A 17435-nucleotide genomic window follows, 5' to 3' on the forward strand; every position below is an offset into this window, starting at 1 on the left:
AACATGCAAACTCCACACAGAAAGATCCAGAGCCCAGGATTGAACTCAGGACCTTTATATTATGAGGCCCACGCACTAACCCCTGTTCCACCATGCTTTTACTGAATATAATTGCAATGTCTTGCTGTTTGTTGTTTATCATTTCATCCAATGTTATTACATTTTGTAAATTTTGTACAACCCGATTTGGAAAAAGAAAAAACATAAGGTAAAATTAAGAATTCTAGCAAAAATAACGTATATTGATACATCTCCATCCATCCATTTTTCTAACCCTTGTCCCTTTTGGGGTTTACGGGGGATGCTGGAGCCTATCTCAGCTGCATTGATGGATTAATTGATTGGTTGAAACTTTTATTAGTAGATTGCACAGTGCAGTACATATTCCGTGCAATTGACCACTAAATGGTCACACCCAAATAAGTTTTTAACTTGTTTAAGTCAGGGTCTACATTGATAAATTCATGGTTCGCGCGGAAGGTGAGGTACAACCTGAATAAGTATAGTGGAAAATTTCTGTCCTATGGTCACCTCTAAACTGAATGCATTGGGAGAGACACAACATAAGATGTAAAGTCACCCTGACCAAGAGCGCATTGGGAAGGACACGACATAAGAGGTCAAGTCACCCTGAACATTGGACAGTTATATTAGTAGTTATGCTACAAATCAGGCCATCATAGAGTGTATAAATAAGAAGGGAAGACCAAGCCTGAGTGTGCGCTCATTTTAATTCCTTTCACAAGGGTTCACCGTCTTACGTGTCTGGAGACATTGTCTGTGTAAACATATTGATTCAATCCAACTTTGTACTATCTGATTATGAGTAATTAAAACTGAGAGAGAGGTGTATGGTCAGAGAGTGTTTGGGCCTGTGTGTGTGTGTGCGTGTGTGTGTATGTGTGTGTGTGTGTTTTGATTGATTCTTTTATTAGTAGATTGCACAGTTCAGTACATATTCCGCACAATTGACCACTAAATGGTAACACCCGTTTACGGTAAGTTTTTCAACTTGTTTAAGTCGGGGTCCACATTAATCAATTCATGGTACAAATATATACTATCAGCATAATACAGTCATCACACAGGTTAATCATCATAATATATACATTTAATTATTTACATTATTTACAATCTGTGTTTTGTCTCATTTTGTCTTCTTGTCTCATAGTATTGTTAGTGTACAGGAGTTTTTCTTGTTTTTGTTTATAGAGTATTTTTCTTGTATCATATTGTTTATGTTAAATGTGGAATGAGTGAGAGGGGTTGGGCTATTATAAGCATCTGCTTCATCCAACCCCTTTTCAAGCCTCGCTTAAATATCTCTGCCAAAATGTAAAAAAAAACAACAACTGTGTTTTGTTGTACTGTGCAGGTTTGAAATAAATATTTTAATTCAAATCAATGTTCTGATGCTTTGCCATGTTTCCTATCACATCCACTGTAAAATGTCTCCTTGATATTGAAGAAACCTCTAAATATTTGTCAAAAAAAGTAATAAATGTTTCCAAAAAGATAAAAAAAATGAAATAAAAACAAAAATACAAACAAACAAAAACTTTACTTTATGAAGCCAGTTGATAGAGCGCGTCCTCGTGCTTCAACGAACACCATTGGCTCAAAGAGCGTCACGTGATCAACAACCGTCGACGTCACACTCACGTCACTGCTATAGCTGCGACTCCTCCCAATGATCGTCTCATAACTGTCGACAAGAAGGAACAGCTGAAAAGCTAGCAACCCGAGTAGCACACCTTCGACGTCGTGCATATTTGGTATGTCGGTCTAAACCTCTCACATGTTCATTGTTGGTCATATATAAAGGTAGTTCAAAGCAACATTACCGTATATGTCTCTAAATGTTCGCTAGGTACCATTTTTCGGGAGTAGCGCGTGGCTACAGCTAGCCAGTCTTTTAGCTTAGTATGTGCTAGCAAAAACAGGCACTGGCTTTAAACTTTTCTTGCTGCAGCATTGGCATATTTGTAAACCCTGCACTTAATTGACATGGTGTGCGTCTTTTTCACCAACATGTAAAATATACGAGCTATGTTTTGGTGCCTTATGAATGGTTGTAGGCCCAAGGGCCCGAATTGAGTAAGCAGTCGCCATTGATTGACCGAACCAAGCTTCTTGCTTAATGTTGTCGGTAAATATACTTAAGAACTCTGCAATAGAGTTTGTTACTACTTAAAATGACAACATTTCTATACTCGTTGTAATATATGTTTATCTATAACGAGCCCAGGACATACCTCGGTTTCTCTTACAGGGTGGTTCGTGCCAATTCAATTACATTCTGAACGTTAGGGGCTCATAGACATGTTTGATGTAGATCTGACCAGTCTAAAGTCTATGAGCACGAACAGATGGAGGCGAAACGTCTAAGACAAACCAAACAGTCCAGTTGCGATCGACTGTATGGCCTGAGATTACATTGACCTGGGTGAATGAGAACATTCATTGACATAAACGTTAAAGGCCTACTGAAATGAGATTTTCTTATTCAAACCGGAATAGCAGGTCCATTCTCTGTGTCATACTTGATCATTTCGCGATATTGCCATATTTTTGCTGAAAGGATTTAGTAGAGAACATCGACGATAAAGTTCGCAACTTTTGGTCGCTAATAGAAAAGCCCTGCCTTACCAGAAGTATGTGCGCGTGACGTCACGAGTTGCAGGGCTCCACACATGTTCACATTGTTTATAATGCGAGCCACCAGCAGTAGGAGCGATTCGGACCGAGAAAGCGAGAATTTACCTATTAATTTGAGCGAGGATGAAAGATTTGTGAATTAGGTTATTGATAGTAAAGGACTAGGAAAAATTAAAAAAAAAAAGCAACTGCTCTGGGCGGCGGCAAAGTGAGCGTTTCAGATGTAATTAGACACATTTACTAGGATAATTCTGGTAGATCCCTTATCTGCTTATTGTTTTAATAGTGTTTTAGTGAGATTGTAAAGACATACCTCGAGGTCGGATGGCTGCTGTGAACACACAGTGTCCCAGAGAAAAGCTGAGGAGCCAAGCTCACAGCTGCCTTTTTTGACATGATAGCTGCTGCAGGACGACGAACAATCCACTGATGTCTCCGGTATAATTTATATCACAATTTCCCCATCCAAAAACATGCTGGTTGACGTAGAGAAACACGTTCGCTTGACCGCTCTGTAAAGCTTCACAACAAACAAAGAAACACCAGCTGTGTCTTGGTGCTAAAGACAGCTGCAATCCACCGCTTTCCACCAACAGCATTGTTCTATATAGTCTCCATTATTAATTGAACAAATTGCAAAAGATTCAGCAACCCAGATGTCCAAAATACTGTGTAATTATGCGGTTAAATCAGACTACTTTTAGCTGCAAGTGGTGCAGTGCTAATATTTCCTAACAGTCCGTGACGTCAGCGTACGCGTCATCATTCCGCGACGTTTTCAACAATAAACTTGCGGGGAATTTAAAAATGCAATTTAGTAAACTAAAAAGGCCGTATCGGCATGTTTTGCAATGTTACTATTTCATCATCGATGTATAAACTATCAGACTGCGTGGTCGATAGTAGTGGGTTTCAGTAGGCCTTTAAGGCGTTTTACTATAAATTAATATAGTGCAAAAGGTAATGTATATGTAATGCATGATTGTCCAGTTTTCCCTGAAAGGGTGTGGGAAAAAGATGCCTTATTTAATCCCACCCCCAGTTCGCCATTCAGTGATAATTCTAATGTGTGTCACTGTTACTTTAAGGATTATAGTACAAATCCAGGGTGTACCCCGCCACAAATACCTTTTTTTCCCGATATAATCAAAATATTCCCTACACGGCGGAAATGATCTCTGACTTTGATAAAGGACAAATAAACAACGACAGAAGTGCTGCGATTCTGTTGGCAGCAGCATCTCGTTGACAAATGCACTTCCTTATAAACACTGGTTGGCGCGCAGGTGCCTGTGCGACACGGTTCATATATCGGAATAGAGACCAAAACAGCTCATGATCTGTCACGTCACTTTCTAAAGGCGGCATGCGCACAGGGTTTCGCTCTACGAGCTCGACGCATGCGCCGATGCATCGGTGTTGCCGGACCCATCACTAACAGACACACGAAAACGTCTGTCTGTATGCGGAGTAAAACAAACTGTGGAACAAACTGGACTGAAATAAACATTTGTTTATTCTCTTTTGAGTTTGGTTTTAAATAAGGTTGTTAAGGGCTGCACAATTTTGTGAGGAAAACAATGTTCTGCTACAAACTGATATGTATTTATTTATATATTTTAGATTGTATTTATTTATAAGCTAAACATCTAACGTGCTCAGTGGCCTTGTGGTTAGTGTCCGACCTGAGATAGGTAGGTCGTGAGTTCAAAACCCCGACCGAATCATACCAAAGACTATAAAAATGGTGCATGACACTCAGCATCCAGGGTTGGAATTGGGGGTTAAATCACCAAAATGAGTCCGGGGTATGGCCACCGCTGCTGCTCACTGCTCACCTCACCTCCCAGGAGGTGAACAAGGATGGGTCGAATGCAGAAGTTAATTTCACCACACATAGTGTGTGTGACAATCATTGGTACTTTAACTTTTTAAACAGGTGAGTGAATAGTCATCTTACTTTGACTGCCTAGCAACATATTTTTAGGAGAGCATAATATAGACTTTATTCATCCTGGGATGGGGAAATTATGTGGTTGCAGTGCAAAAACAAAAAGTCTACAAAAATATGTATAAACCACAAGGAAACGTCAAACATTTAATGTCTTTTTTGTTGCAGAACATTTTAATTTTTTTCTCTAGCTCCTGCTTACTGTTTGCCCCCAGGAGGTGACACCCCCCCCTCTATTTCTTTAGCACCACACAGAGCAAAACATGGCTAATGCTAGCAAAAGCAAGGTGTTTGCTTTAAAGTAAAGTTGGGAGAGTGGCCGTGCCAGCAATCTGAGGGTTACTGGTTCAATCCCCACCTTCTACCATCCTAGTCACGTCCATTGTGTCTTTGAGCAAGACACTTCACCCTTGCTCCTGGTGGGTCCTGGTTAGCGCCTTGCATGGCAGCTCCCGCCACGAGTGTTTGAATGTATGGGTGAATGTGGAAATACTATCAAAGCCCTTTAGGTTCCTTAAAAAAAGGGGTAGAAAGGCGCTATACAAGTTCAAACAGTTACCATTTAAAGTGTCATTATTAGTTTGGTGTTGTAGCAACAGGCGTGGATCAAATGACTGCACGCTGTAGTTTTAACAGGCAGCAGCAAAAAAAAATTATTCCTGTTTCTGAAACCAAGACCTCCAGTTGAGTGCAGGAAATGCAATAATAATCTCAACATAGGTGAATATTATTTATTTGCCTGCAATATTCAATGCTACATTTTTAAACAAAAGTACTTTGTTATTGAAGACAATTATTTTTTCCCCAAAGGAAGCAGCTAATTTAGTTATTTGAAAATTATTCCATGCAAAAGTACGTTGAAAACATTATTCATATGAGAATTTTGCTAAGAGCAGATTTTCTTCTTGATTGCCAAAATACCTGTTGGTGGCTTTGCTCGGGGTTTGGTCCATATCACGTCATATCATTGTTTGCTATGATGCATATATTTTCTTAAAAAAGGCAAAAAAAAGTACACATACATTTAAAACAAATCTTTTATTTATAGCAGGGGTCGGGAACCTTTTTGGCTAAGAGAGCCATACAAGCCAAACATTTAAAAAAATATTTCTGTGAGAGCCATATAATAATTTTTTAAAGTCTGAAAACAAATAAATGAGTGCACTTTTAAGTAAGACCAACATTTTTAGAGTATGAAAAGTCTCATTCTTTTTGATAACATTGTTATTCTGAAACTAACCAACAATAAATAAAATACTTCTTACCATTAATGCGACTTCTTGAACAGGTGCGGTAGAAACCGGATAGATGGATTAAAAGGCATGCGAATGTTTTATATTTTGAACGTTATTTTTGACACTGATTACCAGCGGAATTATTCATTACTTACCGTTAAGCAATGTCAGCTAAGATTTATCTGAGAGCCAGGTGCAGTCATCAAACGAGCCACATCTGGCTCTAGAGCCATAGGTTCCCTACCCCTGATTTATAGTATTAACTAGGGCTGGGCGATATGGCCTTTTGTTAATATTAATATCTCATTGTTTTTAGGCTTTAATATCTCATTGTTTTAAGGCCATGTCACGATACACGATATACAAATAACCACTGGGTGTGAGTTTTCTTTGCCCTTATGTGGGCCTACCGAGGATGTCGTAGTGGTTTGTGCAGCCCTTTGAGACACTAATGATTTAGGGCTATATAAGTAAACATTGATTGATTGATTGATATCTCAGTATTTTGCCTTAACCTTGAATTAACACTTCGTGCATATAATCACACCAGTATGATGATTCTGTGTCTACATTAAAACATTCTTTTTCATACTGCATTAATATATGCTCATTTTAAACTTTCATGCAGAGAAGGAAATCACAACTAAGTCAATTTACCAAAACTGTGTTTATTAAACAGTTATTAAGCAGAAGCACAGACATTCATGTCATTTCCAAAACAAAGTGCAAGCTTGTCGTAGTCATTTAAAACAAGCTATAAGTGCACTTTTGTGAATGATGTCACCAAGATGACATATCAAAGCAACTCTAAATTTAAGTGTACTTTTTGTGCAGAACGCCACTACAATAGTTAAAAACAAATAAAGTGCACTTTTGTGCATGTTGTCACACAAGATATTTCAATAATTGTCAAATAAAAATGAGCTGCATAACTTCCTGCGGACGTTGTCTCCTCTTGACTTTTTTTTTCATACGGTATTGATGTGGAAATAATTGCTTCGGCATTTTGTTGGTGTGGCACCGGCTGGAGATGTTGACATGCAGAGTTTCAAGCACTCCTCATTCTCTAGCGGGTGACTTTTCAAATGATGCTACATTAGCAGTGCTGTTACTTTTTGTAGCAACGCTTTTGCCGCATAAATGTTGAACATATTCCCGCTTGAAGTTACCGCCGGACGATGGATCCCGTGCTGTTTTTTTTTTTAATTCTTCCTTTATTTGTTACCAGATTCGTACCTTCTCTCTCGTGTTTACCACCCGCACCTCAACGTTAGCATCACAGCTAACTTTACCATGTTGCTACCTCTCTGCTCCGCGGGAGAGTGTGACGTTGCACACGTGACGTGTATAAGAAGGTGCGCTTGGATTACGTCTCTGTGAGAAGGAGAGACAAGAAAGAGTGGGAAACGCATGCAGTGTAATGCCCGCAGCTAAAAGCAACTGCGTGAGAATGTATACTCGAATATCACGATGTAGTCATTTTCTATATCGCACAGAGACAAACCCGCAATATATCAAGTATATTGATATATCTATTTTTCTTTATTAAAAATAACTGGTATCAAATCTAGCATCTATTTCTGGTGTCATTTTAGACTGTACTCTGGTTTAGAGACTCTTTACTAATGTTGCTCCATGCCTGCGACAAAAAGTGAGCTGCAGATCAATTTTACTTGCTGGTGTAAATGTGTATGTTAGTGAAGTAAATTATATTTATATAGCGCTTTTCTCTAGTGACTCCAAGCGCTTCACATAGTGAAACCGAATATCTAAGTTACATTTAAACCAGTGTGGGTGGCACTGGGAGCAGGTGGGTAAAGTGTCTTGCCCAAGGACACAACAGCAGTGACTAGGATGGCGGAAGCGGGACTCGAACCTGCAACCCTCAAGTAGCTGGCACGGCCGCTCTACCAACCGAGCTATGCCGCCCCATGTTAGTGTCTTATGATAATTTTTCCTATGGTCTGTGAACATAATGTCAACGGAGAATGAGAAAGTGTTGTCTGTCTAGGAGGTAAGCATGAAGACGGACGTGTGTTTAATGAGGAAATATTTGGTGGCATTGGGCTCGTTGTTAGTTTAAGATTAGCTATGAAAGCTAAACAGTGTCGGACTGTGTTTTTCTTCTGGACACTACAATACATTAATTTGTTTTCACGTAAAAAAACCCTATAATTTTTAACGTGTCGGGACTACTATATTGCCGTGGCGCACCGCCACAATCAAACACATTAAGGTGAAACCCTTTCCACTGTGGTTGTTTTCAGATTAGGTGTTTTAAGCTTTTGTTTTTTATTTTCAGAGCCAAATTGTAGGATATTTTTTTGTTCACATCAGGCTCCAAAGTAGGCCTGGGCCAATAACAAATTTATATTGACCTACAAATTATTGGAGACAAAAAATATTGCCTTTTTATAGACTAAATTAGCCACTGATGTAAATGATAGTTCATGATAATAGTGCAAGTAAACCCTTTCACGTGCAATAATCTTGTATTTCTCCTATATTTTAACATTGTAATTAAGATGTCAACTTTTAAATGCCAAGTTAAATAAAACAGACATCAATTATACTGTCTGTAAGCAACATTTTTCACTTGAATAAAAATCACAACCAAAAGCAATAAAATAGGTTATGTCTCTGCTGATGAGGTTGTTTGATTGATTGATACTTTTATTAGTAGATTGCACAGTTCAGTACATATTCCGTACAATTGACCACTAAATGGTAACACCCGAATAAGTTTTTCAACTTGTTTAAGTCGGGGTCCACGTTAATGAATTCATAGTACAATTATATACTATCAGCATAATACAGTCATCACACAGGTTAATCATCATGATATATACATGGAATTATTTACATTATTTACAATCCAGGGGGTGGGATGAATCGCTTTGGTTGATATCAGTACTTCAGTCGTCAACAATTGCATCAACAGAGAAATGGACATTGAAACAGTGTAGGTCTTACTTGGTAGGGTATGTACAGCGAGCAGAGAACATAGTGAGTTCAGATAGCATAAGAGCAAGTAAAATAAGAGCAAGTAAATACATTACAAGTACATTTGATTATTTACATCAGGTTATTTATAATCCGGGGAGATGGGATGTGAATGAAGGAGGGTATTAGTAAAGGCTTGAAGTTGCCTGGAGGTGTTGTTTTAAAGCGGTTTTGAAGGAGTATAGAGATGCACTTACTTTTACACCTGTTGGGAGTGCATTCCACGTTGTTGTGGCATAGAAAGAGAATGAGTTAAGACCTTTGTTAGATCGAATCTGGGTTTAACGTGTTTTGTGGAGCTCCCCCTGGTGTTGTGGTTATGCCGGTCATTTACATTAAGGAAGTAGAACTGAAATTGGTGGGGCACCCTCAAATATACACAACCAAAACAATAGATAAAGTGGCCAAATAAAGTTAGTGTGGCCAAAATGATCACAGATATCATTATTGTGGTATAGTTAATGTGCTCAAAAAGTAATTATGCACATGCGAAAATCTTTCAACCAACTTGTATAACCTCAAATTTCGTTCTGGCTTCATAAAAGCCATACGTTTTTTTTTTAAATTTTTGTTTAAATGTGTATTTTCCATTTCAATTTGTTAAAGTTTAGAAATGTTTTAATTAATATAAATTATGTGATCAGTTGTTTCACGTCGGTTTATTTGACTTAAGTGAGTTCACTCTGTGTTGAACGGAGACTGTGTCATCTGTTTTAACTTGACACTGGGGAGTTTGATAACTTTGTGCAAAAACAGCATCGCCCTTTGGTTGAATATGAATACTCTAACTCAGTTATTGGACAGTAATGTATTTATACAAGTTTAGATTGGAGAATGATGTTATGTCTTGTTTACATGTTAACATTTTAGTGAGCTAGCTAACGGTGGTTGGTTTTCCATAATTTTAATCGTGTGGATATCGATCAGTTTTTCGGTCATTTGTGGTAATATTAAACATCCAGAGTTTTACAGCGGTTATCATTACTACTGTTTGTTCGTAGTACAAACACCCGCAGCTGCTGAAACCAAAGCAAAAGAGTGGCGGCTCTTGTAACTCAAAACAACACGTACACATGACAAATTTTGAGAATGGCAAACTTACTGACTTCATTTTCATTCATCGTCAGGTTAATTGACTTATCAAATATCGTCCCAGGTCTACCAATGGCAGATTGCGAACCATGGTGAAATAAGTAATTTACCTCAAGTAAATTCCAACATGATTTGTTTTTTGTTGTAAATTGTTTTGAGTTTCATTGGATACTATTTTGACCAAGGTTTTATGTTTTTTGTTTTTACCCGTACAGTTGTAATTTCGTGTACATTGTACTTTGTTTTAATAGGTAGGTAAATCTGACACAACAAAAGATGGTACGACCACATTTTGGACCTCCACGCGTAAAGCCCAGGTAATGTCTATTGCACAGTTTAAACTGGAAGCAGATGCTTTGGTGTTGATATACTTGAATTTAAGAACTTGTTTGGTTTCCTTTTTCAGACCTTATGGAGATGGCCATGGCAGTGGACCTAGAGAAGGTAATTATTCCCCCAGCACAAAGACAAGAAGAGACCACCATAGCGGCCCAGGAAAGTCCCCTGTACACTGGAGAGAATCAAGGGGTGGAGGACGACCCCCATCTGACAGGAGAGGTCCGCCTCTGGGAGACCAAAGAGAGCCACGTTTTAATAACTGGAGGTCCCACAATCAGGATTCCCATCAGTCATATGCTCCTAAAATGGAACCACACCACAGCCAGAGGAGGCCACCTTCATCCAGACTGAACCGCCCTCCTCAGGCTCAGCATCAGTCATCATCTCGCAGTCCACAGTCCCGAGGGTCCCCAGGTCAAAGGGGCCCTCCTCCCCATGGCCACTCCTCAGGTCACAGGTCACCCTCACCAAGACATTTTCGTGGCCACCCAGCTGACAAAAGGCCACCACCAGCCTATCAGGGTTCCTTCAGGGGTCCCAAAAGGCAGCCAGATTTCCCCCACCAAGAGCAAAGACTCCGAGGCCCCCGTGGAGACTTCAGCCCAAGAGGAAGGCCCTTTGCGGACTCTGGTCATGGGATGAAGCGATGGAACAACAACGGAGCATTCACTCATCCACACAATGGTGAACATGGGCCCTCCGGCTCTCAGAGGAGCCCAAGAGAGATGCAGGGAAGAGGCTCGTTTTCAGAGAGGTACAGGATGGAAGTTCCAGCTGGTTGAAATGATTAAACAGAAGGCTGAAGCTGGTGCAGACCTCAGTCACATGGGTCATAATGAGTCCTGTACCCAGCTCCAAATTAAATAATTAGTGGGGTGTAGTGGTTTCACCTATACCATTTGAGGAGTGTCTGTAATTTTTTAATTGGCACATTGAAAATATTTTTTACTCCTTCGAGTTTCATTCTGTCATGGCTTTGAGATGTAGTATAACTCTACGCCACCCACTTAACATGGCAGGACGATCTGTTATTGTAACAATTTCTCTATTGTCTGATGGATATGCAGGTGGTCATCACAGCAAGACTCCAGGAGGCAGCGTGGTCCAATGGAGAGGCAGGGCGGCAGACCCCACAGCTTTGAGAGCATAAAAGATGTCCCTCGCCAGCCCCTGTTCAGACCTCCACCTTGGAAAGGAGGCCCCCCACCATCATCGTCTTTCCAACGCAACCCCCAAGACAGGCAACTGACAGCCCCCCGTAAGCGGAGACTGTCAGACATCAGCTTGTCCTCATCAAGCCCTGCACAGGATCACAGTGGCCCTAAGTACCCCAGGAGAGAGAGAATTCCACTCCTCAGTATTCCCAGACCCTTTGGTGTTAAGCCCTTATCACTTAGGGATAAAAGTTTCTTATTTAAAGGCAGACAAATGAGATTTGAGCCCTCCATGAGACTTAGAATGCCTCCACCCTTCAGACCCAGGCCTCGCTTCGGAGATGCTCCCTACAGGGGACCTCAAAGCTCTATTCTTGCTATTAGGAAGAAGCGCTTCCAGTCGAATCCGGTTCCCTTGAAAAAGCTGGAACCTAGGGACACAAGACATCAACAGTCTCCTGACAGAGATGAAGGTGCAGCAAGCAGGTCCCCACAAGACTCTGATACCAGAAAAGAACAGGTGGAGTCTCGCCGGCCCTTGAATACACACAGGTACGGTATCTTCCTTCTTGCACTGTTCGCAGGGGCTTGATGATTGGGAGGTCAAGAAAGAATGTTTTGATGATGAGACAACGTATGAAAAATGGAGAAGAGATGAAGCACTAAATTGTGAGATTCCTCCTTCCCCAATGCCTCCCTATCTGCAGTCTGCATATGAATCACAATCCCATAAAGAGAAGATGCTTGTGCTGTCCCATCGTTAAAGCAAGCGCCCTACAAAGTCTAGCACTCGATTTATATCAGTGCTGTTGAAACTTGCCCTCCATTCTCTTGGCTGTCTGTATGTTGTCAATACTACAACCTCTTGCCTCACCTCAACCATTGGAAAAGACCTATGGAATGTGGCTTGCTGGAGTATCCCAAAACTAAGCTAGTTCTACCATTTGATGCTTTGTTTTACACTGAGATGGAAGACCTAATTGCTAGTCAAGAGGAGTGTATGACTAATGGACCGTCAATGCTGCCATACAAGTATTGCTGGATTCCTGTTTACTCATCAGTTCATTAAGGCCTTGACTCATAATGCAATTGATAAACAACACTCAAGCCAATTTTCTCACGAGAGCAAAGGTTTCCAACATCTCCCTACATTGAGAAAATGCATTCGTAGCCAATTTGGACAGACTAGTCCTTGTCACGCTCAAAGGAAGAGGAAGAGTTTGTAAAAAGAATCTAATTGATACCAGAAGAGGACACCTCATATGGGAAGAAGGTGACAATGTTTAGGCACTGAACACAGCAACAAGCACTTAATCTTCAAATATGGTTTGTACATCAGATCTAAACCATATCCATGCTGGGGGAAAAATGTCTCAATTGTTTCTACACAGAAGGTGGCCATGTAAACATTCAGCAACCCAAGTTGTTACCCTATAGCACCCAACTCTGCTTTAATTGCCAGTAATTCTGCAGCGACATCCTACTTGCAGTCGTGCCGATGATACCATAACCACTTGACCTGACCGCAAGACTAAATAAATTTGCCCGAATAAAAGCTCATGATCAAGACTGACCAAGACTTGTTGCTGCATTGGAAAAGAATTTTTGCGGTTTCATCATAGCACCTTGCTCTATTCTTGCCACTTAAATGCACTGTGGCTGATAAGCCGTGCAGTTCACGAGCACCCAACATATTAAAAAGGCTTTTAATGTACTTAAATTAGCCCTTTATGTTCTTGCCTGTGCATAAAGCCTGGACAGCCAAAGAAAAGAAGCTGCGCAAAGAAGTCTGCTAGCCCCTTTTGTTCTTCTCAGACCCTCTGATTTTTGTGATGAGCTGAGGTGTCTTGTAATGGTGGTCACATTCTCATGGAAAACCTGGACTCTGAAGTTGGATGTCTTTCCCTGATCTTCACAAGCATTTATCGTATAAGACAAAAGACACCCCTCGGAAACCCTCGCCCTAAACCTCTTGAAGGAGCAGCATGACGATAGAATGTGGATCAAAGGTTGATTGAAGATTTGTTGATGCAATATTTTATCATGCCCACCACAACGGCCGCTTTGCGTAAATGAAGAGAGCTCAGATTGATTCAGTGCAAAATAGGAGTAAAGAAGCATGGACATTCCATGGTTCTGTAAGTACCAACGTGTGATTTGTGGCTTTATATCTTCCATTTTCTTCCTGCATAGCTATGCTGTTCATTGACGATTTATGCTGGCACCTTTTTACCGTTTTTTTGTGTGTTGCTTAATTTAACCACTGGTCATTTCTGTTTAGAGCTTCTTCTCCTGTTGAGAAACGCGACCTTGTTGTCGTGTCCCACTGGGCAGCTGGGCAGAGCACTTCCAAAGAAGACTCTCCTGCCAAAGATGATAGTTCAAAAATAAAGACAAGTAACTTTCTTTCTTCATCCGACATATTCTTGACAGTACATTAAAATAGGTTTTCAAATGACACGTTTGGTCATTTCTCTTTAGAACGTAATCCTGGCATGTCAAAAATAAAACCAAGGTCGCCATCCCCTGATGACAGAAAACGGGGTTATTTGGACAAGAGAATATTCAGGTAAACATTTTAATATTTGTATTGCTGCATAAAATGTTAAGACATGTCCTGTTTCTGAGGTTCCCATACTGATTTTTCAGGCATGGTGACTTAATGTCAGATTCGCGGCCCTACAGACGACCTGGACCCATGCAGGTGAGTAAGAAAATGCCTTAAAGCAGGCCTATTCAACTGGTGTTCTGGGAATGACATTATACCGGCCCCTGATTTTAGGTAAAAACTTGGGGGGACAAACATTTTTGCAGCAAGTCCCTTAAAACACAAGTGCTCCTGTTGTGTGAAATAACTTGGACCACTGTAAACACATTGAAAGACCTTGCAGTGACATTTTAACCTTGCTAGCAAACCGAGAACATTGTGGTCCAAACTTGTTTTACAGTGGGTACAGAAAGCATTCAGACACCTTATAATGTTTCACTTTATCATTGCAGCCAACTGCTAAAATCAAGTGTTTTATTTTTCCTTATTGTACTCAGTACTTAACAGAAATGTATAATTTTTTGCAAATTTATAAAAAATAAACTCTTCAGATCCTTTGCTCAATTGATGCACCTTTGGCAGAATTTACAGCCTCAAGTATTTTTGAATACGATGCCACAAGCTTGGCACACCTATCGTTGGGCTGTTTTACCCATTCCTCTTTGTAGCACCTTTCGAGCTCCTTCAGATTGGATGGTGGGTTTTCATCCAGGACGTCTCTGTATACTGCTGCATTTATCTTTCCCTCTATTGTGACTAATCTCCCAGTTTCTGCCACTGAAAAACATGACTACAGTGTGACGTGCCACAACCATGCTTCACTATAGGGATAGTATTGGTCTGGTTTCCTCCAAACATGATGCCTGACATTCGCACCAAAGAGTTCGATCTTTGTCTTTTCAGACCAGATAATTTTGTTCCTAATGGTTTGAGATAGACTCCAGCACCCCCCCGCAACCCTGAAAGGGACAAGCAGTAGAAAATGGATGAATGGGTTTGAGAGTCTTTCTGGTGCATTTTGGCAACATTTTACTAAGAAATAACTTCCCTCGGGCCACTCTTACCAAACAGGACTGATTGGTGGATCGCTGCAGTGATGTTTCTTTCCACAGAGGAATGCTGTATCTCTGACAGCGTTCCCATCAGGTTCTTGGTCAGCTCCTTGTGTAGAATAAGATGAATGCAGCAACATTCAATAACAGAGAGATTCTGGATGAAAACCAAAGCTTCCCATTCAACCTGATGGAGCTTGAGAGGTGCTGCAAAGAGGAATGGGCGAAACTGCCCTAAGATAGGTGTGCTGAGCTGGTGGCATCGTATTCAGACTTGACGCTATGATTGATACCAAAAGGGCATCGACAAAGTGTTGAGCAAAGGGTCTGAATACTTATGTACGTGTAATATTTTTAATATATTTGCAAAAAATTATATATATCTGCTTTGTGTCTAGATGGGGTTCTGAGTGTACATTGAGAAATAGAATGAACGTTTTTGGTTTTAGCAAACGACTGCAATAAAACGGAGTGAAATATCTAAAGGGGTCTGAATGCCTTCTTTACTCAGTATATAACTGAGCCGTTCCATTAGGCGGTATAGCTCTGTTGATAGAGCGGCTGTGCCAGCAACTTGAGGGTTCCAGGTTCGATTTCCACTTCAGCCATCCTAGTTACTGCCGTTGTGTCCTTGGGCAAGACGCTTTACCCACCTGCTCCCTGTGCCACCCACATTGGCTTAAATGTAACTTAGATATCGGGTTTCACTATGTAAAGCACTTTGAGTCACTCGAGAAAAGCGCTATAAATATAATTCCCTTCACTTTAAGTTCTTTCCTTGGCTGATATTTTTTCTGAAGGTAATTTATGTAACGAAGGTGTTGCTGTAGCTTGTTCTTCAGATGTAGTCATTTGTTCAACTTCTGTAGTTAAACTAGTGTTGAAAGTTTTATGTTATTTCCATTTCTCATTATTTGGGCTATTCAATTGGTGGTGGCCTTAGTTTAGTTAAAACTTATGAGATACTCACATTTTTTCAGTAGATTCTTATAAACACTCCAGTGCTGTCATAGAGATGATCTGTGACCATCTTTTTTGCAGAAGGTATTTAAAACAGCAGAGCTCTTGTGAAATGTTGACAAAAATTAATGGAGCAGAATCAAAAACCTACTCTAGAGCAGTGGTCCCCAACCACGGGGCCACGGCCCAGTACCGGGCCGTGGCCCGATTGGTACTTGGCCGCAGAAGAATTTTTTATTTAAAAAAAAAAAATTAAAAAAAAATAAAAACAATTTAATTTTATTTTTTTTATTAAATCAACATAAAAAAACACAATGTACACTTAGTGCACCAACTATGATTTATACATAACCAAACAAATAGTGAAGGCAAAGGTCCGGCTCCCAGGTCCTTAACATTCTGAAGATGTGCCCCTAAAACAATTCAGTTGAATATGCTGTTTATAAAGTAAACAAGCTGTGCTGTTCTTTCATAATTTTCATCCACACAGTGTGTTATAGTGTGTTGTCTTTACTGTGATGTTTGACAGCGACGGTTTCTTGGTGCAAGGAGGCCTGGCCCTGAACCATCTGGACATTTTAGGAGACCACTCATGGTATGCAGAATCTCAGAGTTCCAAGCATTCTTCTGGCGAACTCCCTATGCTAACTAAAAGCATTCATTTTTATTATTTTTTTTTTTAAATCAAGGAGAGTCTAGTGCCACGCCCATCTGCAAACCAGAATCCCGTGTTCCGGAAAAGTTACAGCATCATGTCCAAATACCGCAACATGAGAGTGATTCGACAACGTGCTCCTTACAACCGAGGACCCAACCAACGCTGGTGACCACTTCAGGTGTGCAGACCTGTCTTTAACTACTCTCAACATTGTTGTTGATCACAAATGTGGTTAGTTGGACAAATCTTTTTTTTCTTTTTCTTTTGATTTTGCAGGGTCTATTATTGGAGACCGAGGAAAGGACTGCTAATATGATACATATTGTACATAATGGTGTTTCTTACATTTGGTTTAAGCAATGAAACTGAATTTTTACAAAAAAACAACCTTGTAGATTATGGTGCTGTTGAGAGGTATGTTTTGGTACTTCATACACAAGACAAGGCTTTATTAAATTCAAAGATACGAATTGGATTTGCAACTTTTTTGTTTTTCATTACATATTTCAGAAATGGCACCTTTTTTGTTGGATGCTACCTGTCAAAAGACACTGTTCCCTATTGTACATTTTTCTTGGTCTGTGTAAAGTCATTTTATGAGGTTTTAAATAAAATCTGGTGAAACTGTCAGTATTGCAATGCTCATTCCACCAAAAGTCTTTTTTGGCTTTCCACTCATCAAAACCTAACATTTTACAAATACTTCCTGTTAGAAAATAAAGAGGGCGGTCATCAAGAAAGCTCCTTGAATCATACTCTTTTGTAACCCACTACTGGTGCGTGCC

At 40.1% G+C, this 17435-nt stretch overlaps 1 protein-coding gene across 1 annotated transcript; it reads left to right on the forward strand.

Moving 5' to 3' along the window:
• Positions 1-1624: 1624 nt before the first annotated feature.
• On the forward strand, positions 1625-17280 carry si:ch211-114c12.2 (uncharacterized protein LOC336578 homolog). The gene is made up of 10 exons (XM_061898431.1): positions 1625-1775; positions 10191-10256; positions 10346-11032; positions 11346-11984; positions 13714-13829; positions 13914-14001; positions 14082-14136; positions 16522-16587; positions 16682-16828; positions 16927-17280. Exons 2-9 carry the CDS (start codon positions 10216-10218, stop codon positions 16817-16819), a joined length of 1830 nt encoding a protein of 609 aa, XP_061754415.1. The 5' UTR covers positions 1625-1775; positions 10191-10215; the 3' UTR covers positions 16820-16828; positions 16927-17280.
• The last annotated feature ends 155 nt before the right edge of the window (positions 17281-17435 follow it).

This window comes from Nerophis ophidion, linkage group LG04 (genome assembly GCF_033978795.1).
Source record: "Nerophis ophidion isolate RoL-2023_Sa linkage group LG04, RoL_Noph_v1.0, whole genome shotgun sequence".
Taxonomy (NCBI): Eukaryota; Metazoa; Chordata; class Actinopteri; order Syngnathiformes; family Syngnathidae; genus Nerophis; species Nerophis ophidion.

Bases quoted from the DNA above. Each gene is read 5' to 3' on its own strand.
- si:ch211-114c12.2 (XM_061898431.1), top strand. From the start codon at position 10,216: ATGGTACGACCACATTTTGGACCTCCACGCGTAAAGCCCAG. The intron at 13,830-13,913 runs GTAACTTTCTTT...ATTTCTCTTTAG, and splicing joins TAGTTCAAAAATAAAGACAA to AACGTAATCCTGGCATGTCA. The intron at 14,137-16,521 runs GTGAGTAAGAAA...GATGTTTGACAG, and splicing joins GACGACCTGGACCCATGCAG to CGACGGTTTCTTGGTGCAAG.